Source organism: Trachemys scripta, chromosome 7 (genome assembly GCF_013100865.1).
Source record: "Trachemys scripta elegans isolate TJP31775 chromosome 7, CAS_Tse_1.0, whole genome shotgun sequence".
Taxonomy (NCBI): domain Eukaryota; kingdom Metazoa; phylum Chordata; order Testudines; family Emydidae; genus Trachemys; species Trachemys scripta.
Genome location: NC_048304.1, coordinates 85648114 through 85674248, shown reverse-complemented (window position 1 = coordinate 85674248; position 26135 = coordinate 85648114). Strand labels below are relative to the sequence as shown.

Below are 26135 nucleotides of genomic sequence, written 5' to 3'. Positions count from 1 at the left end.
TTGAGCACTCTCATTTGCTTTATTTACTTCACAGGCTAATTAGAGAGTGTGAGAGACCAAAAGGCAGGAATGGGGATATGCAAGTTTCAAGATGGTTTGGGGAATTGTTTTTTCTTTTTGGAAATGATTTTTGGTCCCAGTGAAGACATTCCGTACGTGAGACCCAGAGCACAGGATGACTGCTTTACTTGGTAGAAATGCTATTTCTGCACTTCCTAGTCCAGCTGATTTACTTTGAGTGTATTTATTTTTTGTTAATCTAATTTATAAAATGCACCTAATAGTAACAACTCAATGTGTAGACATCAGCTGTGACGCAGAGAGGACCTAGTTTCTGCAGCTTTGGTGTTTTTTTTGTTTTGTTTTGTTTTTAAACAATTCTCCCAAACAGCATCTACCACAAAAGCTTGAGAGCTGAGATGGGCCTTATGCTCTGCCCTGAAAGTCCGGAGACTTGTGTTAGAAGAGTTCCAAAGATCAAATGCTCTGACTTGCTTAGTTTTCTTTTGTTTTATGCTCATCATAGGTCGTGGCTACACTCGAAACTTTAAAGCGCTGCCGCGGGAGCTTCTTTCTTGCAGTGACTGGGGAAAATGGGAGGGTTCAAGGGAGGGAACAGGGAGGAAGGGGGGATGCTGGGGACACTGGGGATGATCATGGGGCTCATACGAGGATGGGGGCAGCATAGGCCAGGGCTGGGAGTCTGGGGGGATGGAGGGGCTGTAGCAAGGAAACAGCCATGTGGCCTGGATGGATGGGCAGGCGTCTGATTTTTTTGTTTTTTGTTTTTTGTTAAGATTGAATCAAAGAGAAGCGCTGAGCACCTCTCTGACTTGTAGGAAAAGAGTGGGGTACAGTCTGTGTATCTAATGGTGGCCCAGGGGTGAATGCTTGCTCACTCACTCCATTGCCCTCCCAGAATCCCAGGTCAGAATTAAAATACCCTGGATTTCCTCCCTTACATGATCAATCCCTTACCATTAAATATGGTAGGACCACAGTTCCCAGGGATTTTCTGTTCATGCCATCGTGTCTGCAGACAAGTGAACTTCACCTTGCTAAGGCCCCTACTATTGGGGTTGAAAAGAGCAGCTCAAGGCCATGGGCCAACTGAGTTCTCTGGGATGGGGTGTAACTGCTTGAGCTCTCTGGTTGGATGCTCAAATGGTTTGAACTGGGACTTTCTAACATGCCCAGTGCCCCTTGTTTCCTTGCCCCTCTTCTGAATGGGCAGGTCTAAACTTGGAAAATAGGCAGTGTTTAAAAACGTGTTTGCTAACATGCTTGAATTATCACGTTTTTCAACACCATCTATTTCCTAATCTAGACAGGGAGGGTCAATGTCATATCCCCACATTCTAGTCTTCCCGCAGGTATAGGCTTTAAAGAGGGAAATTGCTCTATTGTATAGTAAGCAGGGCTGTGGGTGTGTTTTCCAGCAATGTGCCTTTTGGTTTTCGTTATTCATCTTCTCTCCTAGCCTTGAGACAGAAGCAGTTGCAGACTCTAGGCTCCTCTGAGAGCCACAAACCCCTCTCCTGTTTTGCTGGGAGTGTGACTTGAATCTAATGCTGGAAGAGCTGTACAGCATGTTTAGTTGATGGCCTCCTTTCACTCTATGCCCTTAGCACATTCTGAGGTGGCACCTCATTTCATATGTAAAGTCTTTTGATTGAAGAAGTTTGGATAGGTTAGGTGGTTTGTTTGCATTAGCACTCTGGTTTCTGTAGGTCTACAGCGTATGCACCCTATTCCCATAGTTGCATTTTGGTGGTCTTGCTATGTAACAAGAGAGCCACTTACCGCTCACATTGGAAATACAGAAAGTAGCATTGATGGTAATGTTTTCACTGCAAAGAGTTTGCCAAGAAAGGATAAGGACAAAGTGTTAGCTGCTCTCTCCCACCAGGTGCAAAGTTCACAAAAGATGTGTAGAGATCCTGGGTCATCTGACTGCACCCATCCCTGCAGTGGCTGAGTGTTACGTGGATACATACTTCAATATTATTTCTATTACAATACGTGGATACTTAATAGGGGCTTATAAGTTACAAGCTTTGAAAATACTGTATACAGAGTGGGGTATTAGAAGGCATGCTGTATTGTATACAGTAATGGGTTGGAAGGTATGCATATTGCGTACAGTGGGGTATTGGAAGGTATGCTATACTGTATTGTATACAGTGAGGTATTGAAAGGTATGGCATATTGTTGCACTTTGAAAGCTAGGGGTATAATTAATCTGTTGTAATTCCACTGACTCCAGTGAAATTACACCAGGGTAAAATTGGCCGAGTAGATTTAATTCTTTTTCTGTACTGCTGCAAAAATATCATATGGCTTACATTGTTTCAGAAATCCTCAGCAAACATTCAGTTAGTTATTGTTTGTTCCCTGCACATTAGTGTAATAAAAACTAAAATTAAAAGAGAAATTGAAGGCTTACGCCATAAAGCAAGCATATCAAATGTATAATTGAAGTGACTGAGCAACACAATAGGTGTCCAAAAACTGGGCTGCTAAGGAGAACCTGGTGTCTGGTGGAGAGATGCAATAGATCTGCTCTGCTCCCAAAGCCAAACAGAAAGTAGCAGGTCAGTGGTGATAGAGGAGATAAACCTGGTCTAAGATGATCACAACATTATCTGTCCCTGCTATTACAGACCTAAGGGACAGCTCTCTGCTTATGCATCTAGTGTGCTAATATAAAACATTTGCTATCTTAGTGTTTGGGAATGTGAACGAGGGATAGGACTTCACTCCAAACAGTGTTTTTATTAAAATAAAGATGGATAATTTTTCTATCAAACCCTCACTTGGTTTGGTTGTAATTATAAATCTGTATGCAGTTGTGTTGGGGTTATATTTATTCACAAGACTGATTCTGGCACTTTATTCTAAGGTAATAGTGAGCACACCAAAGAAGCAAGTGACAGAATGCATGAGAATTTCTGTGAGTGCTCTTCCCCCCCCCCCCCCCCCGCATCCGAAGAAGTGAGGTTTTTTTATCCACAAAAGCTTATGCCCAAATAAATCTGTTAGTCTTTAAGGTGCCACTGGACTCCTTGTTGTTTTTGTGGAAACAGACTAACACGGCTACCTCCTGATACTTTTTTTTAAAAAGAATTTCAAGTCTCAGAGCCAGCAATGTACAAATTGGCCTTAATGCTAGCCATATATTAGGACAACTTTCTTAAGATTTTTAATGCACGTACAAAACATAGAATCAGAGTTTTCTTCATATGTAGCTCTCTTTTAGAACAGTCTCCATCTGCTATTACATAGTATCATAAAACATGACTTCAAAAGTAGCGCTAGAAACCAAAACTCCTTTGCCTCATGAGTACCTGCCTTGAACCCTGCTGCATACAGCATAATCTTTAAATTGTGCCCCCTTGCTATCAGCAGTTACTAGTCGCCCATGTCATAAAGGATTTTTTCTACGTTTCAGAATTGACCATTACACGTACGCTGCACTGGAATCTTGCCCAGAGTATCCTAAGCTCTTTTTTTTAAGAGGCTACATCAGTTTGAAACTTTCCTAGCCAACCCATCTATCCCATTTGTTCCTCCTTTGCTCTCTTGCTCCTTTTATAAATCAAATTCCCAGGGGAACTTCCCTGTGGGATTTGCCATGGAAATGTTTGGGAAACAATTCATTGCCATTTACTTCAGTGAGGCCAGGATTTCACCCCTTAAGTTTATGAATGTGAGCGTCAATAGGAAGGGAGAAGCAGTGGGTGCCCAGTCAAATAGCATCAAAAGGGGGCAGTTCACTTCTCATGGCAAAACTCTACCTCTGTCATTTAACACTTCTCTCAAAGCACACGTCTGTATTATCTGCCTGGCAAAGCCACTGATTTTGTTTTCTGATTTTCTTCAATGCAGTCTTAGGTATGTGTCTTATTTTTGGTGAAGTTACGTGTTAGATAATACTTAGATATTATTTAGAAGTTACATGCTAGATAATACTTAGTCCTGCCTTGAGTGCAGGGGACTGGACTAGATGACCTCTGGAGGTCCCTTCCAGTTCTGTGATTCTGTGTTCATAGATTTTGATGCCAGAAGGCACCATCCTATGTTTGTGAGCAATCCTGATGCGCTCTCTCATTCCCTCATGGAAGTACTTGACCATGCAAAATAAGCAGCTAAAATGGCAAAACAGCCTCTGTGGCTAACCTTGTGCCTTTCTGTTTGTCATTCTGTGCCTTAGTGACTCCCCACCTGCTCAGATCCCATTTCAGGAATCCTTTGGTGACTGGTATTTGTCCCCAGATGCACTTTCAGGGAACAAATAGATCCTCTTTGGTCTCTAACCATCCCAGTTCCCATCTACTCAGTTGCTGTCTGCAGAACTTGGCTTTTGAGCCCCTCTTTAATTCATGCTCTGAGAGCTACAGAGTCCAGGAAGGTAACATGGTCTAGTGGTCAAAGCACAAGACCTGAGTCAGGCAATCTGAGGGTACATCTATCTTTGAGCAGGGAGGTGTGATTTCCAGCTCATGTAGATGTACCCACGCTAGCTGTGCTTGAGCTAGTGCCTAGAAATAGCCGTGGCTGTGGCGGCATGGGCTAGTCACCAGAATAGAGTCCCCTGGGTATGTACTTGAGCAGCTATCCCAAGAAGCTTCCTGTGTGGCTGCAGACACGCTGCTGATTTAGGCACTAGCTCGAGCAGAACTAGCAGGGGTTCGTCTATACAAGCTGGGAATCCCACCTCCCAGCTCAAATGTAGACATACCCTGAGTTCTGGTGCCAGCTCTGACACTGACCCACTCAGAGAGTGAATGTGACCCAAGTCATTTAATTTCTGCGTGCCCCTGTTTCCCCATGTGAAAATGATGACGATGATATTGAACTCCCTTTGTAATGATCTTTGAGATCTCAAGATGGAACTACAGAAGCAACAAGTAATAGTATTATTTTAATAAAAAGCAACAGAGGGTCCTATGGCACCTTTAAGACTAACAGAAGTATTGGGAGCATAAGCTTTCGTGGGTAAGAACCTCACTTCTTCAGATGCAAGTCACATCTGAAGAAGTGAAGTTCTTAGCCACGGAAGCTTATGCTCCCAATACTTCTGTTAGTCTTAAAGGTGCCACAGGACCCTCTGTTGCTTTTTACAGATTCAGACTAACACGGCTACCCCTCTGATACTGTTATTTTAATGTTTGTCTTATAAATACTGAGCTGCGTACTGTAGTCTCCTTGCTGCTTGAATATATTCACTGTGAAGCATTTTATGATGCTCTGTGTGAGAGATGATACATTTGTCTCTATCTCATTTATAGGAGAGTCCAAACCTGCTCCTGCTCCAGGACCCCAGCAGCCTGCCTCCTGCTTTACTCTTCAGCTGTCAGACTGGCGTTGGCAGGACTAACCTCGCCATGGTCTTAGGCACTCTGGTGCTTTATCATCGCAAGGGGGCAGCACAGAAACAAGAGTAAGCATGCCTTCACCCCCTTCCCCTTTTAGATAGCTGGTCGAATGAACTGGGGAGGAGAGTGCCGAGGGCTTCCTTTAGTACTAGAGCTTCTTAAATAACGAACTTGTATTTAAGAACAACCCTCCTATGTTAATTGCTAAGGGTGCATGTATTGAGGGTGCTTTTTACAGGAAGGATTGAATTGCTGTAGAAATTCTCATCAATTCTTTTGTAAAAAAAATTTTTTTTGCAAGGGGCAGGGCCCTTTTCAGACCTTGGTGATTTTGATTGTGTGACAGTGTGAGGGCAGGTCTACACTCAATGCTGCGGCTGCACGGGTGTAGCGTTTTAGTGAAGACGCTCTGTGCCAACAGGAGAGAGTTAACCCATCAGCATAGTTAATCCACCTCTGCAAGATGCAGTAGCTACATCTGCGGGAGAACCCTCCCACTGACATAGTGCTGTCTACATCAGCGCTTAGGTTGGTATAACTGCGTTGCTCGGGGGTGTGGGGATTTTTCACACCCCTGAGCGACGTAGTTATACTGAAGTAATTCCGTAGTACAAAAACAACAAGGAGTCTGGTGGCACCTTAAAGACTAACAGATTTATTTGGGCATAAGCCTTCGTGGGTAAAAACCTCACTTCTTCGGACGGCTACCCCCTGATACTTAATTCCGTAGTGTAGACCTGGCCTTAGTGTGATCTCTCCAGAAAGAGACAGGCTGACTACAGGCTCAGTTCAGCCACTGCACCACAGCTATTCCATTCCTGGTTTCTCTCCCCACATGACCTGCTCCAGAAGCCAGGCACAGTCTGTCCCATTCACTCTATCCACAGAGAGTGCACGAGGAGAGTAGGTGCTCTGGTCTCTGTATTAGAGACCGGAATGTGAGTAAAGGTATTGATGATTTCATTATATTCCCATTAAATGACATTTTGGGCCTGGGGCCCCCTTCATTAACATATTTTTTGAGGGTGGGGAGCGCTTCCAGCAATAGCACTCTTGTGGGGGTGTGGAGGGCTATTCCCCACAAGACCACCTTCCACCCAGTGCCTGATTTACTGGTGTGTTCTAACAGCTTATACACCACAGTGAATAGGGGCTCCCAGCCCATTTACAATACATGCCCCTCTCTGGGCCACTCCTGAGAAAGCTGCTTTAGGATTGAACATCACCATACCCTTATCTGTAGCTTCCCAAGGAGCAGTTTCTCCTGTCTTTCTGAGGAAAGCTTGCAGGTGACAGCAGCTCAGACTCTGAGGCTGCTGTCTGTGTAGACTCTGAGAGCTGTCTTCAAAATAGCCTAGGATGATTACCTGCCAACAACACGCATCCCGGAGGAAAACAAAAATGAAGAATATGGACAGTGTGCTCATGGGAAAGGGATTCTAAATATACATAATATAAAAATAGTACAATCAAATGGATGGATGGTGTCCTTTTAATCCAAAGTCATTTGAAATACAGCATGCAGCTGTGCTGGAATCAGTACTCTCTCTCGGGATTTCCCTATTTTCAACATAGAGCAAACTATTAGAACTTTTCAAAATGGAAGACACCTGTAAGCTCAGCTACTGCCACTATCTTGCCTACTGGATACTAGGATGATTGGATGAATTATGTGAAATAGGATAGTTTCTTCTAAAATTTTAAACTAGCATAAATGTAAAAGAAAAGCAAAAGGAGGGACAGAAGAGATGAAGGTTACTATACCTTCAGATTTACTCTGTTTCTTTCCTTCCTTATTTACAGCCTTCCACATCCTGCTAATACTTTGTCAAGGGACCAATTTCGGGTTATTCAGAACTTTATTGACATGGTACCAAAAGGCCAACAAATCGTTGAGGAGGTAAGTGTGTGTCTGTGGCTATGGTTACATGTGTAGGTATATCTCATACTGGTGGCCCTCAGGCAGGTATATAGCCCTTGTGTGGAAGGGACGTGTCCTGCAGCACAAAATCTTGGATTTTCCCCCTGCATGTTTCCTGTGTGTTCAGCTTCATAATATGATGTTAGCAACAATTAGGATTTAAAATTACCTCTATTGAGTGGCCAGGGGCTCTGGTATAGTACTGAGTGTAAAACAATCCCGTAGTGGGACACTTATAGCAAAGACAAAGGGGTCACTGATGACTCTAGCTGCCAGTCCCAGCACAATATGGATCTCCTGGAGTTTGAGATGCTTATGTCACTATTTCATCCTCTCCTTATGCTCTTTAGCTATAGACAACTGGTGTCATGCATTCCTCTTCAGACAGTATGGGGCACTGCCATGTTATATGTGCTTTGTGGGGAGGGGTCTGCTAGCATTCCCTAGTTCCTCAGCCCCCTCATAGACTTTATGCCAATGCTTCATTTCCTCTGTGTGGAAGTCAGGGCACAGCTTTCATCGGAGCCTGTAAACATTTCTCCTTGAGGAACCACCTAATATTTCGGTGGACATCCATCTATCGCGACATGGTTTGTTGTGGGCCCAGAGATGGGAGTTAAGGTTTGTTGGCATGTCAAAGATTTGTTGCTTTAACTGTACCGGTCCAGTTAGAGCAGTACAACCCCCATAGTATTAGTATAAAAGTGTTTATACTGATGTTGCTTATTCTGTTTTGGGAACAGCAATAAGCTATACTGGTATAAGGCACCTCACCACCAATATATTTGTGTCTATACTAATGGGGTTGTGCTGCTCTAACTGTACCATGCTCTGACGATGTTGGCAAAAATCACACCCCTAATTGACGTAGCCAGTAAAACTTTCAAGGGTGGACCAGGCCTTAGGCTATGTCTACACTAGGAGCACTGTACCAGTATAAGAATATGGGGATAGTATGCCAGCAAAACACTCCTAGTGTAGATGCAGCTTATGCCAGTAAACCTGTAGTTTTGCCGTCATAGCTTATTCCTGCATACTCCCCCCCTCTTCTTGGGTGAAACAAGCTATACTAGCAAAAGCGCAGCTTTACTGGTATAGCTGCATCTGCATGAGGGGATTTTGCCTGCACGCTTGTCTGTCACAAATCACACCTCCTTGCAGCCCTGACTGACATAGCGATGCTGGCAGAAGTCTGTAGTGTAGCCCTGGCCTTAGTCGCAGTTGCTTTCTCATAAGGTCAGAAGTAGTGACCATGGATTAGAGCAAGGAATTGTGGGTTCTGATACAATTATGGCCAATAAAAAGAATCTCATTGACTTACGTAGAAACAGCTGGGAGATGGTGAAATCTCATCTCTTGCCTTCAATTACTGAATTCCCTTTTGATCTCTCCAAGGTGGACAGTGCCATTTCCTGCTGCTCTGAAATGCATGACATGAAGGAAGCCATCTATGAGTATAAGAAGAAATTGGAAGGGATTGGAGAAGATTACCAGATTCAGGTACTGTAGGAAGCCAAACTACAGAAACATGGTGCCTATTGAAGAGAATAATTCATATGTTTTTAACAAAAAACAAAAAATCTAGTACTAAGAGAATAGGCATTTTTTGTGGTGAAATACAAATAGGATAGTGAAGGTGATATACTTATTTTTAAAATATCTGGAGTGAATTTTGTGCTGATGAAAGTCACCAGATTGACAGCTCTCCTTGCTTCATTTAGCATTTTAAACAGTAGCTCGGTTATTTGCAGAAGAAGAATTTCCTGCCCTCTAATTTAGGAAGGGTGTCAGCCCTTCCATCGGATATTGACCTCTCTGGGTGATATCTGTATCACACTCATGTTCGTGCTGACAGCTATGCCTCTAGGAGTGAGAAGGACTGACAAATTTTTCTTTGTAAACATCTACTTTTCTTTGTAAACTGACCATCTGTTTTTCCATGTAAACTGAATACCTATCATCTGGAAATTACTGATAGATAATAAACATGGAAGCTCATGATCTTTTTTACTAAGTCACTTTTTAGAGGAGAGCCATGCTTTTAAATCCACACACAGGGTGGCTTAGTGGCACTAGACTGGGACTCAGGAAACCTGGATTCAGTTCCTTGCTCTACCATTGCTTTGCTGAGTGATCTTAGGCAAGTCACTTACTTTCCCTGTGCCTCATTTCCCCATCTGTAACGTGTATAACAAAACTGACCTCTTGCATAAAGCACTTGGAGATCTATGGATGAAAGGTGGTGTATGTGAGTGAAGTGGTGTTGTTGTCGATCTCTAGTAATTCAGACAGACTATTTTATAGGGGTTCTTGGCAGTGTCATAGTGAGAGTTCTGTCCTTCAGTATGATGTGGGGGCAGGAATGGCAGTGGTGATGGAGCAGCTCTTACGTCGGATTCCTGACTTATTCCAGTTTACAGACAAAATACTATGGTTCCTTCAAAAAATTTGGATGAGAATACTGTGCTTGCATTAACTTTTCCCACATAGTTCTGCCAGTGCTTGTCTTTTTCCAATCCTGGAATTCTCTTGAGCAGAGGCTGCCACTTGTGCCAAATGGTGTGGTTCTGTTTGTGATGTGGGCATTTGAGACGACCATACTCATTTTACCTGTGGCCTTGGAGTCTTTAATGTACATCCCCTGATAGTGAACTTGTCATTTATTAGAAGCAAGTTACAGGGTGAGTGAAGAATTGAAGAAAGAAGGATGGAAAGATGGAAATACTGTCATTTTTCCTTTTGAAGTCTCCTGTCCTTGAAGATATAAACAGGATGTAGTATGGAATTCAAGTGTAAACGAGAGACACTATAAACACGGATGATATATGCTATTAGATTGTGCTAAAGCCAGAAGACTGTTTCTTTGCCAAAGATTTATGCTGAAAACAGAAGGAATGTTCCTTTCTTCCAAGAGAAGACTTTGGGAAGGAAAATTCTCATTCCTGATGATGAGGTGTTGATGTAGTTGTTTGAGGTGAGGTATTGTGTCAAAATACACAGGTGTGATTTTATTCCTGTCAAAAAGTGAGGTGCGTCTGAGGGAGGAGGCTTTCATGACTTTGTAATGTAAATGACATGCTCTTTACTTTATTTCCAGTTAATAACACTGACTTGCTTATGCCCTGAGGAAATATTTGTGATGTCTTTATTGTTGCTGGGTTATCCTTAGCTGATGGGTGACTGCAGGAGTGGTTCCTTTTACAATTGTGTGTTTTGAAAGTTGTCAGGAGTGCCTAGAGCCAGGGATGGGAGCTCCTGTTGTTGGTTGGATAGAGCATAATGAATCAATAACGTCATAACAATAACAGTGTTCAGGATTAAGCTGCCACTCTGCTCGAACTCCTGTTGCTGCACCTTTGAAGACCAAGGATAGGATAAAGCTTTCTTTTTCTGCTTCCCTTCCGATCTTGGATGAAGTCAGAAATTATAATATTATTTCATTAATTTGTTGTTGTGCTGAGTTTATGGGTGTGCTTTATAATTTACAGTATTCGGAATAAGCCATTTCTGCTACCTTTTGATTGGGACTGATATCTTACCATCTCCTCCCACACCAATGCAATGTGAATGAACCCTAGATAATGCAAATAAAAAGAAAAAACATCCTATTCTTCCTCTTGCTGAAATATTCCTGATCGATTGACAAGAAATGGGAAATTTTAGTACTTGCTGGAGGCAAATGCCATGTGAGTGCACAATCGGAGCCATATAGCACCATAGTGTAAAACCAGTGCTCCTCCATTGACTTCAGAGGTGTTTATTGCTGATTTACACCAACATATGAGGAGACTCACCATCACATATACTGCCACTTAAGATTTCCTCTCTCCAGCAAACTACATGTTCTATCCTTCTTGGGGAGGTTTTATAGAAGACTAAGTTTTTATTTTATAAGGCTGTCCCCTGAGGACGTTGGCTGCTGCCTCTATTTGTAGGATCACCTTCCTAGGTGGGGTGGATAGGATAGGCTGTTTTCATTCTGCCCACCAAGGAGCATGTGCTAGGACCTGACTGGACAAGTAACCTCTCAAACAGCCAGGCCAAATGATCGGTAAAATGGAATCTGACTGTATCTAGTTTGGGTTTAATTATCACTGAAGCCACTGTCTTCCAGTCATCCCATCCTTGATCCAGTGGACAAGCAAACTTGGGGGGAGGGATAGCTCAGTGGTTTGAGCATTGGCCTGCTAAACCCAGGGTTGTAAATTCAATCCTTGAGATGGCCATTTAGGCATCTGGGGCAAAAATCTGTCCGGGATAGTACTTGGTCCTGCTGTGAAGGCAGGGGACAGGACTCGATGACCTTTCAAGGTCCCTTCCAGTTCTATGAGATAGGTACATGAATTAAACAGTTGGTGCTGCTGAGCCGAGATGTGGTTAGCAGGGATCTGGTTAATAGGGAAGTTAACTGTCTTGTGATGCATGACTGATTTCCAATCTGTTTGATTGGGATTCACTTCCACTTTAATTTGATGCCTCAAATACCAGGTACTAGTTAACAGCAATGGCTCAAAGCAGATTTACACTTTATCCCGCACTTAAAGCAAGGGATATCCGAGTAGCTCAAACATTCCAATCAGCGCTGCTTATGGCAATGTTAAAGTGCACATATGGCGCCAGATCCTAAACTGGATTAAACTGATATCAACCCATTGAAATCAATGGAGCTATACTGACTTACAGCAACTGAGCATCTGGCCCATAGCAAAGGAAAGATAGGAAGAATAGTAAGAAGCCAATATGGCACCATCAGGAGCTCTTTAATGACATGAAAATCAAAGGAATTCCATAAAAAGTGGAAACATGGACAATATTCTAAGCACAAAAGAACAGTGCAAGCATGTAGGGATAAAATCAGAAAGACTAAACGCTGGTCTACACTACTGCAGTAAATCGATCTAATTTACGCAACTTCAGTTACGTGAATAATGTAACTGAAGTCAGCGTAGTTAGATCCACTTACCACGGTGGCTACATTGTGCTGTGTTGACGGGAGAACGTCTCCAGTCGACTTCACTTGCTCTTCTCGGGGAGGTGGAATACACAAGTCGATGAGAGAGTGCTCTCCCATCGATTTAGCATGTCTTCACCAAACCAACTAAATTGATGCAGTCACTGCATCAATTGTAACAGTGCCAATCTACTGGTAAGTGTAGACATGCCCTAAAGTGCAGAATGAGTTAAACCTAGCAAGGGACATAAAAGGCAAAAAGAGGATTACAGAAGTACATTAGGAGGAAGGGAAAGATGAAGGAAAGTGTAAGTCCATTACTTAGCAGGGAAGCAGAGCTAATGACAGCGGGCACCCAAGAAGGCTGAGGTATTTAATGCCTATATTGTTTCTGTCTTTATTTAAAAGATTGATTATTACCAGATGCTTAACACATTAATATTAACCCCTCATAAACCAGAATAAGGAAAGAACAGGGTTCAAGAATGTTGATTAAATTTGATGTATTCGGGTTCACAAGGCCTGACTAAAATTCATCCTAAGGTACTTAAGGAAGTAGCTGAAGCATTCTTGGAACCGTTAGCAATTATCTTTGAGAACTCCTGGAGGATGGGTGTTGTCCCAAAGGACTGGGGAAGGGCATACATAGTATCTATTTTTAAAAAGGGAACAAAGAGGCCCTCGGGAATTATAGACCAGTCAGCTTAACTTTGATACCTCAAAAGCTACCGGAACAAATGATTAAACAACGAGTTTGTAAGCACCTAGAGGATAATAGGGTGATTAAGCAATAGTCAGCATGGATTTGTGCAGGGAAAAATCATGCACACCAACATAATTTCCTTCTCTGGCAGAGTTACTGTCCTATTGGATGCGGGGAGCAGTAGACATGATATATCTTGATTTTTAGTGAGGCATTCTTATAAGCAAACTAGGGAAATATGGTAGATGAAAGTACTATAAGGTGGGTGTGCAACTGGTTGAAAGACCATACTTAAAGAGTAGTTCTCAGTGGTTTACTGTTAAACTGGGAGGATGTGTCTAGTGAGGTCCTGCGGGGGTCTGTTCTGGGTCTGGTACTTTTCAATATTTTCATTAATGACTTGGATAATGGTAAGGTATGCTTATATAGTTTGTGGATGACACCAAGCTGGGAGGGTCTTCAAGCACTTTGGAGGACAGTATTCAAATTCAAAATAACCTTGATAAATTGAAGAATTGGTCTAAAATCAACAAGATGAAATTCAATAAAGACAAGTGCAAAGTACTACACTTAGGAAGGAAAAATCAAATGCACAACTACAAAATAGGGAATAACTGGCTAGGTAGTCGTACTGCTGAAAAGGACCCAGGATTATAGTGGAGCATTAATATAAGTCAACAATATGACGCAGTTACAAAAAAGGCTAACATTATTCTAAGGAGTATTAACAGGTGTCATATATAAAACATGACAGGTAATTGTCGCACTCTGCTTGGCAGTGGTGAGGCCTCAGCTGAACTATTATGTCCCATTTTGGGAGTACACTAAAAAAAAAAAAAAAAAAGGATAAAGAGCAACAAAAATGATAAATGGTCTAGAGAACCTGATCTGTGAGAGAACCTTAAAAAAACTGGGCATGTTTAATCTTGAGAAAAGAAGACTGAGAGGGGAACCTGATAAGTCTTGAAATCTGTTAAGGGCTGTCATAAAGAGGAGGGTGGTCAATTGTTCTTCCTGTCCACTAGAGGTAGGACAAGAAGTAATGGCCTTAATCTGCAGCAAGGAAGATTGAGGTTAGATTTTAGGAAAATTTTTCTAACTATAGTTAAGCTCTGGATAGGCTTCCAAGGGAGGCTGTGGAATCCCCATCATTGGACGTTTTTAAGAACAGGTTAGGCAAACACCTGTTGGGGATGGTGTAAGGATCCTGTCTCGGCATGGGGGGATGGACTAGCTGACCTCTTGAGGTCTCTTCCAGCCCCACATTTCTATGATTCAGCAATAAAAGTGTTTGATGGCACTTTTGTGAGTCTTCTCAGGAATTCATGAAATCCTGGTTTCCTTCTCCCCACTCCCGTGCCCTTGTTTCTAGGAGCGTTTGGAATATTTCACTGCCCAAAGAGGAGTTGTACAGCACATGAGTAGCACTATATCTCAGTGGGCATTCTCTGGTAATGCTTGGCATGTGTCCTTGGCTAACTAGTGGAGATGCCTCACAGTGCTGAATATGAGAGAGCAGCAAGGTGAGGATCATCTTTCATTCATGTTTAAGCTGCAGGGCAGAGAGTTAGAAATCTCCCTCTGAGTCCTGAGGGTTGCTCCACTTTTTCATGCACTTTATATTCCCCAGCCTTAAGGCTTCGTGTCCTTGCAACCATCCTTCCAGCAAGGGGTGACTGGATAGGGACCCCTTTGAAGTTTGTCAGTATCACTCCTTCATGACCTTCCAGAGTCAGTGTTGAGCCATGTGGTATGTCTCCATACCAAAGGGCTGAATGTGCTGCCTCTGAAGCTCTCCCAGCCTCTATTGGCCAGGCAGCAAGAGACGAGCATTGGGAGTTGGTGCCTCAAGTGTTCAGCTTTGCTGATGAGGTCTCTCAGCCAGGCTGATCCAAAGGTGATCAGTTAGGGCTAAATGTTCAGAAATATGCACCTGAGCTGCCTGCACAAAATATGTCCCATTGGATCTGCACAGATAGGTTCTTTTGCATATAAATGCCTATTTGCATACACAGTTGCAGGAGCGTTCTTATAAGTTTCAGGCCCAATGTAGATATCATTTTATGAAAGTTTGGCCGTAGCTATGTATCAAGTGCTTTCTTCTTCTGCTAGTTTAAAGAGAAAATGTTGACACATCCTGCTGACAGGTAGGCTTTGGAACTCAGAAACTGAAAGCTGGAATCTGAAGTGCTCCCATTCACTATTATTTGGGATGGTGATATTTGAAGGAGAACTCCTCTTCCTAGTTTGGTCTTTGGCATGAGCATGAGGGTGGGTTTTTTAATCCCATGCAGGAGATACAGTTTTGTTTTTTAAAAGCTAAAGCTACCTGAGACCCATACCAAGCCCCCACTGCAGTGATTTGCTGTGGAGGGAGATGGCTGGTATATCTCGTTACTGACAATGGGAAATAAACCTTCAGGGATTGCTGTAAATTAAACAAGAGGAGTGTTTATTTGAAGTTCAAATGTAGCAATAACACTTTTAAACAATGGAAAGTCTCAAGGAAAATTTGCTTATTGGACATGAACTGCATTTGGGGGCAGAAGGGAAGGGAGGGAAAGAAAGAAACCAGAGAGAGAGTGAGAGATGGATGTTAGGAGATATTTGCATACGTAGATGTAGAACCAGATCCTCAGCTTGTGAAAAACAATATATCTCCATTACAGTCAGTGGTGTTTTCAGCATATGCTTAAGAGCTTTGCTGAACTGGGGTCTTATTGAATGAATTTTCATAGGCCTGATCATTTTCTTGGGGCTTTTTGGCAGACAGAGGAAATCTTTCTCTCACCCCCCCAAAAAGTTTGAGCTCCTGAAAGGTGCTAACTCTACGGAAATGAAGTCTGAAATCCTCTGTCCACAGAAAATAAGTATGGCACAGACAGCAGCAGAACATACTTCCATAAACCTCACTGCCAATGTGCCTCAACTCCTGACCAAAATGGGTCATGCCTACGGAGGGAGAGGGGTGTTCACTCCTTTACGCCCCTGCTCAGACTGCTAGAATGGGTGTCAAATGAAGCATTGGCTTTTGTGATCCGGACACCTGTGAACAAAGAAATGGATTAAAACATCCATTAGATGGCAACAAGGTTCTGACATTACAAACCTGGTCTGGCTTTGACCTGATGACCTAGAAGTGACCTCTGTACACTTTGCTATCAATGCCCTGAGAAATCCAGTTCTCAGCTACTTTTAATTTTGCTAAACTAGTCACCTCAGGCTGGATTCAGGTATTTGTGTGTGTGTGTGTGTGTAATATAAAAAAAATTAAGAGAAAACAAAAACTTTGTGGTGTGTGTGTTAGGAGATTCACCTCAGAGGTAAAAATGTGGTAAAGAAAATTAAACAAAACGAATACCTGGGGAAAAATAGCACTAATATTGATATTAGCATCAATGAAAACCTGGCATATTCCCACCATTACAGACTTTGTTTTGAGTTTCCAGAGTAAGCATGCTTCTCAGTCTCTTGATAAATGACAGAGGGCCAGATTTATCTCATGGATAATATGTAAATTGAATATTACAATCAATTACATAATGTCAGAGATTTCCAAGTAACACTTGCCAAAACCTCCTTCCCTCCCCTAGTATTACAGGGAAATCTCTTTATAAATACACAGCTAAATGTTAGAACATTTTCCATAACATCCTGGATCTGGATTTGCAATCTAACTGCTTAGTGATCAAATATTTGTGACCTTCTGGGTGATTGTGGGGTGTCTGTGAAGAAACGTGACCTTCAAGTGCTTTGAGAAGGCATCTTATCTTAACAGTGCTATAACATGACCTTCAAGTTGTTTGGCTAACATGGGGTGCTCATGCTGTCCCCCCCCCCCCAACTCTTGATTTTAGCCTTTGATGATAGCACAGTTGAGACTCTTTGTCTTTAAGGCACCACAACAGTGTTTGTCCTCATGTCTACACATGCAATTCTAGTCACCTTCAAAGAAAGCAGATTTTATTGGCAAATTATCAAACAGAAGAGAGAAGCATTAAATAAAAACAAATTGGAAATAAACTCTCCAAATACGATAGCAAACACCACTAGACAGCCACCATGCTTGCAGTATAGTGTATGACATTGTTACCCCTGTGGCATAGCCTTGTCTGTCTTTCACTCGCTTTTCATCAACCCATGCCCACAAGAAGATGTCAGTGTATGAACTTGTTAGCTGCAGCCCATGTGCCCAGGAAGGTGTCCGGACTGGAGCTCGCCACAACCCCTCTTTCGTATAGCTGGTTTGCAAAGTTTTAAGTCACATACTAACATTTGGATATTGCATTGCCCCAAACCAAACAGAGGATAGCAAACCAGTTTGAATCCAGTTGAAAAGACTCCTGCTTTCTCCAGAGCCCAAACTATGCAGGAACATTAGGCAATATGCTATTCAAGTATCCCGTCCAACTTTGCATGCTTAGCTATAAAAGATAGGGTCTCCGAGATAGGCCAGTGTTTGCATGTTACTGAGTTTTCTCTTCTATACAAACAGCAACAAGTGTAAAGTGATCTCCCATCCTTGAAGGCAAACAGCTTATGGAGAGACACATTTCATAGACTCAAACTCTGCATTGGTCTTAGCGTTTGAGTCATGTTTAAAGTCTGTAGTTCATATTGAATGGGCTCTATCTCCTGTAGTCTGTCACAAATGTCATTGTTCTGGTTTATTCTAGGGGAGCAGCACCAAAGAGTATTTCCTTCAAAGGACTTTGCAGAGCCTTGAGCGCTATTTCTACTTGATTGCTTTCAACTACTACCTTCATGAGCAGGTGAGTGTTCTCCCCATTGTCCTTGTGAAGCCTGCCCCTACACTCCCTCGTCCCACTACTTCATTTCAGCAGCTCTACTGTGGGTGGAAACAAACATGTATGCTGAGGGGCTGGATGCTGGAAAGCCCAGCTTCTGCCACTTTCCAGATGTTGATTTTGACCCCCTCATGGTGTCTTCAGATGCTCTTGGTTTTATGTTAGTTCTAATGGACTACTATGAGTAAAATCCAGTTAAGAGCATGGGGTAATGGTAATGGAGGCCCAAGCCCCACTCCCACTATGTACTGTGTATATGGCACATGACGTTCCCTGAGAAAACAGTCCCCTTTCATCTCCCCAAGGAAGGAACCCCAGGCACCAGGTGGTGACTCAGTGAACTGCTGTATCAGCTTTTCCGCTGTGGAGCATGGAATCAAATCTTGGCTAATTTTCAAGTGAAATTGGTTTGAAAACTTTTTCCTTGTCTCCCATTTATCCACATCACATTGTAGAGTATGGTATCACTATGAGCCTGAGGCTCTGGACTGGAATAGGAAGGCGAATATCAGGGTCAGGTTGTGCGAAGCTCTGAAATGGGATTTAAAAAAAACCCCTTAACGGTGAGCTTTCAACCCTTTTCTGAATTGCTTGCAAGGATTGCCCTGGAAGGTTGCTATTCATGTAAGATCTATGTGTAGTACAGTGCTTGCATTTATCTGTTCCTGAACAAAGCATGTCTGTCTCTCTCTCTCTCTCTCTCTCTCTCTCTCTCTCCCTGATAGTACCCCTTGGCCTTTGCCCTCAACTTCAGCAGATGGAGGTGTGGGCACCCAGAGCTCTACAGGCTGCAGATGAACATGAACCTGTCAGAGCTCACAGTGACGGGGGAACTGATAACAAAGGGGACGCGAGTGCTAGTGAGTGAACGTCTTAAATCTTCTTGCAGATCCCACCCTTTAGAGGGCAGAGGCAACACAATAGGCATGTGAGGCTTATTCAGCCTCTCTAGAACCACATACAGTATATCAGAGCCAAACGCTCTTCAGGGGAACCTCCCCCCCACATGCTTCCATAAGCTTACACTGAAAATTCACTCTGATGGGGCCAAACCAGAGCCCTTGATCCATGTGCCCCTCAGCTTTGGAGTGTTTGAAATCTTGAGCCTGACTCTGTGACTTCGATCCCATCCTGATCCTTGTGTCAGACATGCACATTACAGTGTCCTGGGCGGTGTTTGAAGGGAAGTGGGAGGCTCTCGGCGGAGGCGGTTGTTTTACCAGTGAGTGCTACTCTGACCTAGAGAGTGACCAGCTGGGAGAGTCTGTCTGGGAAGACCTGTGATGGCAAAGGTGTCAGCTGAACCAAGAGATTGGAAATGTGGCTTTCATCTAAACTTTGGCTCCAGCTTAGTCTGATTTTGTTCTCCTGCAGGTGGTGGATGAACGTTTCTCCCCAGATGTGCTCAGCACTGTCAAGGAAATGAGGGTAGCCAACTTCCGGAGGGTCCCCAAGATGCCTGTGTATGGGATGGCACAGCCCAACTCCAAGGTAAGGAGGCAGCATGGTGGAGATTCTGGCACAGGGGGAGGTGACCAGAGTGCAGGACTGAAACCTTCTGGGTTGTGCCCTGTGCAGGGCAGCTTGAAACATGTATGTGCTGGGAGTTTCATTTTGTTTCCATTTCCCATAGGCTATTGGAAGTGTGCTAAGCTACCTAACTGATGCAAAGAGGAAGTACTCCCACATCACGTGGATAAACCTCCGTGAAGAAGTGGTGCTGGAAGGAAATGAACAAATCTACACCCTCCGGGAACCTGGGATCCTGGAACAACAGATTACGGTTCCTGTTACATCACCTGAACAATTAGAGGTGAACACTCAGCACCTTCTTCACCTTCTGCCTTTTCTGTTCTTGGTGGTAGTCTCTACTGCTACTAGAGGTGCTTAATGCAGTGAAGCAGGCACTAGGAAGTGTCTTGGTGCTATTTTGGTACTGTAACACTTTGCGCAAGCAGCTTGTATTGCTTTATTTTCATTGGCATATATGTAACTGGCTAGTGGTTACAAAGCAAATACTACATGGTAGTAATACTTGAGTAACTAACACACATTCTCTGAGACAAGATGGATGAGGTAATATCTTTTATTGGACCAGCCTCTGTTGGTGAGAGAGACAAGCTTACACCGAGCTCTTCTTCAGGTCTGGGGAAACTAAGGCCAGGTCTACACTGCAAATCTATATTGGTATAACTACATCTCTCAGGGGTGTGAAAAATCCATGCCCCTGAGCAACATAGTTATAATGACCTTGTAGCTCCCTGTGTAGACAGCGCTATGTTGACAGGAGGGCTTCTCCTGTCGACATAGCTTCCACCTCTCGGGGAGGTGGATTAACTACGCCGAAAGGAGACGTTCTCCCATCAGCGTAAGAGTGTCTTCACTTAAGCTCCACAGCTGCATCAGTGTGTAGACCTACCCTCACTCAGGCCTTTTCTACACTACCAAGTTTTGTCACCAAAAACTGCCTTTTGGTGACGAAACAGTGAGCGCATACACACTGCAATGCGACTTTTGTCAGGAAAACGCTCGGTTTTGGTGACAAAAAACTTCCACCCCACAAGGGACTTTTTTCTTTTTCCCTCCCTTTATTTTTGACAAAGAGCCAGTGTAGACACTGCTGTTTGTTTTGTCGACAGAACTGGCTTCCGCCAGTATCCCATAATGCCTGCCCTGATCGTTCTGCTAGTGTTTTGATCTCTGCTGCCCTGCAGGTACGGGCTCCTTCCCTTTCAAAGCTCCAGGAAGTATCCAACCGCTGAGTGTGCTGCTCCGTTTGGGGAACAAAGAGCAAATCATTGGAATGCTCCTGTTCTGCCCAGCACTGGGAACACAGCAGCAGGCAGATTGCTGTCGCAGGGCTGTGGGGAGACTGCTGTGCTGCTTTGACATTCCTCAGCACAGAGAGCTCACAGAGCTACTCCTGATGCCGCTCCCCGGCAGCTGAGGAGGCTGTGGGAGAACTTGGAGGGAATCCCAAAATACACAGGGATCAGCTCCGCCTTCCCACGACACTGCACTGTGGGATACATGCCCACAGCACATTGTTCACACTGTGGATGATGGTGCCCCCAATGTGGACATGATCTGTCGACAGAGGAAGCAAGTGTGAACACCCTTTGGTGATTTTTGTTTTGTCGACTTTTGGGTGTCGACATAAGTTTTGTCGAGAAAACTTGGTAGTGTAGACAAGGCCTCAGTGTCGCTGCTAAATACAAGATTTGAACAGATTGTTTAGCATAATTAGGTAACAGATTTCAAGGGTGCTTAACGGGCCACTTCATCTTGAATGGTCCCTTGAAATACATGTTAACCATTTATGCTAAACAATCTGTTTAAATCTTGTATTTAGCAGATACGCTTTGAGTTAGACCATGTCTACACTTTGCACCTTGCAACAGTGTGGCTGTGCCACAGCAGCCACACCATTGTAAGGTACGCAGTGTAGCTGCTCTTTGTTGCCAGGCAACAAAATAAAACCACCCCCAACAAGGGGTGGTAGCTGCGTCGACATGAGAGCGGCTCCTGCTGACGAAGCACTGTCTGCACCGACGCTCTTCGTCGTTAACACTTCTGTCATTCAGGGGCTGCTTTTTCACGTCCCTGAGCGACAGAAGTTTTAATGACGAAAGTGCCAGTGTAGACAAAGCCTCAGTTTCCCAGACCTGAAGAGCTCTGTGTAAGCTCGAAAGCATGTCTCTTTCACCAACAGAAGTTGGTCCAATAAAAGATATTACCTCACTCACATTGTCACACTAATATCCTGGACTGACCCAGCTGCAACACTGCATGTGACACAAATTCAGTAGTTACTGTGTAACATGCTGAGTTCTCAGGATACATCATAGTAGTACTCTAATGAAGAATATAAGAAAAATAGGTAGTTAATTTTGTTACTGCATAGTGCACATATAAACTCAGTATTTAAAATACAATTCTGTATGGAATGGTTATTTTCCCCCTCTCAAATTGCTGTACTATGGGGGCGGGATGGGAGGGGGAAAGAACAGTTTTCACTTTGCTAATAAACAAGTCAAAATACCACCAGCCTTAATGTACACGAAGCTGAAGATGACAAGTTACCATCAGCAAATGAGATTTACATTGACGTACCGACCGGAGACTGCATTTAAAGATATCCCATCCATATGCTCCACAGCAGGGCATGGACCTGTGAGCCACATCAGCCCCCCTCTCCCTCTCATCCCGTTCCCAGCTGGTCACCTACCTGGGTTGCTGCTTATCACCCACCTCAGAGCGTTGTGCACTTGGCACAGAGAATTTCAATTTCTGGATACTGACCAAAGATTTTTCATCTCTCTCGATTCTTTTCTTTTTTTTCTTTCTGCCTGCCTGCCCACTTGCCCCACTCTCTCTCTTTTCATGTTGGCAAATAAGAGAAAGGAGGAAGGAAAGCAGTCTCATGACAAATACAGTTTTGCGTGGCGTAACATATTTTATATCAGTTGTAACCCTGAGCACGTGGGTTTGATACAAAAAGCACAGTTGTAATAAAATTATTAGTAAGCATTTATACAGCACCTAAATGTATATAATATTTTACAGAATGTGGAACAAAACTGAGCTTAAACCTGCAGAGTTTACAGGGTGGCTTGAAAGAACATGTAAATGATACAGTTAGGCAAGGGAGAACAAAGATGTTCTTGGCTGGGTCTTGAAAAGGGATAGCCAGGACAACTGAGAGGAGAAGGGTGGCCACACCACAGTGGTCAGATTGTGTGGTGGGACGGCAACGAGGCTGGTGCTAGGTGTGTAGAGAAGGGAGTGTGGAGAGACTAGATTCATGAGTTAGGCAAGCCCATGAGGGGTTTTAAAATCAAGAGGGCAATTTTAACAGGATCTTGAAATGAGTGAAGAGTCAGCGGAGGTGTACAAGCATGGGGCAGATGTGGTTTGGTTTCTTTGTACAAAACAGAAGTTGGGCAGTAGCATTTTGAACATGTGGGAGCTTGAAGAGTTGGAACTTGGGTTAGCCATACAGAACTTGAAGGGAGTTGTCAGGCAACAATGAAGATGTAGATCAGGATTTCAACAGAGGCAGAGGCTGTGTACAAGCGATGTTGCAGAAGGGATTATGGACACATTTGTACCCCTGGGAGATGAGAGCAAAAGGAGTCAAGGACTGACCCCAAGAGATTAAGGACAGTAAAAAAACACGGAAGGTCAGAGTCAAGGTGGGCGATAGAAACATGTGAATTTGTTTGTCTCTCAGCCTGGGCATCTTCTATGTATCAATGTATCATACATTCCTACCTCACTGGCAGAGGAGCTCTTTGGGAGAGGTCTAGACTTGAAAAGCAGGGGTTGTTGTAGATTAGGCTAAGGCATATTAGCAGAGCTCTGTGTGGAAAGTTTCCAAACTGTGGTCTTGCAATATGCCTGGCATTAGTCCCTTGCTTCCCTGAGTCCTAAGTTCACCTACAAACTTATGGGGAAATAAAAATTTCCTTTTAGGGTGAAAAAGGAAGAGAGATTCTGAAAAATTATGTTAAGTGTCCATACAATGAAGGAGTCTTGTTCAGTTTCTTTGTCTCTCCCCTGCAGAAATTAGAGTTCACCTTGAAGAATGACGTGCTAAAGTCCCAGAAGTGGCTGGAGGTGTATCTGGAACAGGAGAAGCAGATGAAGATGTTTAAGAGTTGCCTGACCACACAGGAGATACTTAATCAGCACAAGAGCACATGCCAGGGGCTGGTGTACAAACGAATCCCAATCCCAGACTTCTGTGCTCCCAAGGAGCAGGTAATGGAGGAACTAGAAGCTATTCCATAGTTTTCAACATTAAAACTCCCCTGAAGGGGCAGTGGCGAATGCCTTCAGTGAGAATCTCCTGGGTTTTCTCCCTCACCACTTTCAAAGGGTGGTGGGTGGATAGGTCAGCTCTTCTCTCTCCCCTCCCCTCCCCTCCCCTCCCCTCCCAATTTATGCTCTCTCTTTCTCCCTATGACCAAACTGATACTCGACCTCCTTCTGGTTTGACTTTCTCTTCTGGTTCCCCCTCCAAATTGGTATTTTCTCTTTTGTTTGCCCTAAATTGTCTGTCTGTCTCTCACTACCTCTTCCATTTCCCCCTGCAGTTGCTTTCCTCTCTTCTGGCTCCTCCCTTTCCCTCACCTTAAGGCACTGCAGCCTCTTTCCCTAGAGGAGTGGGGAGCTGCTGCTGTGCTAGGTATGTGGTTGCTGAATCTGACTACTCCATTTCCCTTCTTTCCCTGTGTTTGTACTCGGGAGAAGTGAATGAGGCAAGTTACCAGACAGTCTTCTGTCTGCTCACCCAGTTGTCCTCAGCGCCTGGTGGCTGACATTGCTTTTGAGAAAACAAAGGCAGCATGATTGATTGCAATCCCTAGCCTATACTGTCTGGTACTGTAACTCTGGGACAATCATGGCCAGAATGAGATGCTCTGCAGCCCTGGGTTGTGTGTACTGCTTGTGTTCCTGCACAGTTTTATAGACTTGCGAAGAGGAGATTTGGTGTGCCTTCCTCTAGGGAAGTTATGCAGTTGCTTACAATGCTGAATCCTCTCCAGTATACCAGACACACCACCTAGCCTGAGAGTCACTGATCCATGTTCTAGTAATTTGGCCCATGCGGGGATCACAGACGCTCTTGTCCACGAAATTTCATTTCTTTAGTTTTACAGGTCTGAATGTGTTTTATATAAGCATTGATAGAATCAAGACCACTTTGCAGTCATGTTTATTGTAAGTGCATTATTGCCATCTGCTGGTCTGAACCTGAAACTATAGATTTGCATCTACAGTTGTTAATCTAAGGCTACATCTTCACTAGGGGTGGGGATTGATTTAAGATACGCAAATTCAGCTACGCGAATAGTGTAGCTGAATTCGACGTATCCAAGCCGACTTACCCCACTGTGAGGACGGCGGCAAATCAACCTCCGCGGCTCCCCTGTCGACGGCGCTTACTCCTACCTGCGCTGGTGGAGTACAAGCGTCGATTTGGGGATCGATTGTCGTGTCCCGATGAGATGCGATAATTCGATCCCCGAGAGATCGATCACTACCCGCCGATTCAGGCGGGTAGTGAAGATGTAGCCTCAGACTTTCCTTTCCATTTCTGTTTATATTAGCCATTTTATGTCGATGCGAAAGAAACTGAGAACTGTAATTAGCATTATCCTAGAGAGATTTCCTATTTACATTTTCACTATAGTGAAAACGATCACCTTGGGATAGCCACAGAGAGTTGTGTATTTCTTTATAGCTGCAGAAACTGGGGGATTTAAGACCAGTTAGTCTGGATTTGATATAATCACACACTATTCTTCCTTGGAAGGAGAAACTTTAAGACCTATGCAGTAACACTGTAATGTAGATGGTGCCTTATACACTGGTGATAGACCCATTAGAAATACACGAGAAAGAAAGGGAACAGCTGCTTTTCAACACCTCACGGGGAAAAAAAGTTAGCCAATCACAGTAAAGACAGTGTTAACGATCTCTGTGTGAAGGTGAATGCTGCTGGTTCACAACATATCAGAATATAGGATTAAATGGAGGTAACACAGAGACTCAGTGGTATCCCTCTTAAATCTGGACTAGAGCATTCAAATTCCACATTAGGAGTAAGGATCTTGCCTAACTGCTGACACTGCAATGCACTGTGCTGCCATTCAGATGCAAGTTAAAGATCCTATGGCACTTTCTGCAAGAAGTAGGGGGTTATGCCTTTGCTTAGGCCAATATTCCCTCCCTGGTATGAGTCTGAGTGCATCAAAGGCTGTGCCACTTTCACAGTCACTGCACTCCCAGTGTGTATCTTCTTGCTTTGTAGCACCCTTTGGGTTACCTGGAAAGTGAAAGGCACTAAAGAAAACCAGATATACATTCTATTAATCCACAGGGGTGGACAGAATTCATGAGTCTCATCCAGCAGGGAAAGTCCGTATTTAATTCTTTTTGTTGTTCATTTTCAGGATGTAGATCGGCTGTTGGATGCAATGAAGAGTGCGCTAGCTGAGGACTCTCACACGGCCTTTGTGTTCAACTGCCATAGTGGCAGAGGGAGAACCACCACAGCCATGGTTATTGCTGTCCTCACGCTCTGGCATTTCAATGTAGGTATTAGCCCAGGGATGGGTCTCTTGCTCTAAGGAGGGTTTGGAACAAAGGAAGCTCTGAGGAATGAATCCCTAAACACCAAGCCCTAGCCCAAGCCCTAGCCCTGTGAGCAGTGAGAGGGCTGTGCTGGAATCTCAGTAGGAGCCTAGAGTGAAATAAAGCCTCTAATAAAATTGGTTTGCTCAGCAGCAATGTGGTTTAAACAAAGAGTTTTCATTATTGTTGTGAGTGTGGCCACTTAAGTGGTGGAACAGATTATCCACCAATT

At 43.7% G+C, this 26135-nt stretch overlaps 1 protein-coding gene across 3 annotated transcripts in view; it reads left to right on the top strand.

Moving 5' to 3' along the window:
• PALD1 (phosphatase domain containing paladin 1) overlaps window positions 1-26135 on the top strand; it is a 187857-nt gene that overhangs the window by 86383 nt on the left and 75339 nt on the right. For all 3 annotated transcript variants that reach the window (XM_034775850.1, XM_034775851.1, XM_034775849.1), the window contains exons 8-16: window positions 5292-5443; window positions 7182-7278; window positions 8695-8799; window positions 17630-17725; window positions 18487-18621; window positions 19136-19252; window positions 19395-19574; window positions 23327-23524; window positions 25723-25863. In XM_034775850.1, the coding sequence (XP_034631741.1) occupies window positions 5292-5443; window positions 7182-7278; window positions 8695-8799; window positions 17630-17725; window positions 18487-18621; window positions 19136-19252; window positions 19395-19574; window positions 23327-23524; window positions 25723-25863 (1221 nt within the window). The remainder of the gene's footprint in view (window positions 1-5291; window positions 5444-7181; window positions 7279-8694; window positions 8800-17629; window positions 17726-18486; window positions 18622-19135; window positions 19253-19394; window positions 19575-23326; window positions 23525-25722; window positions 25864-26135) is intronic.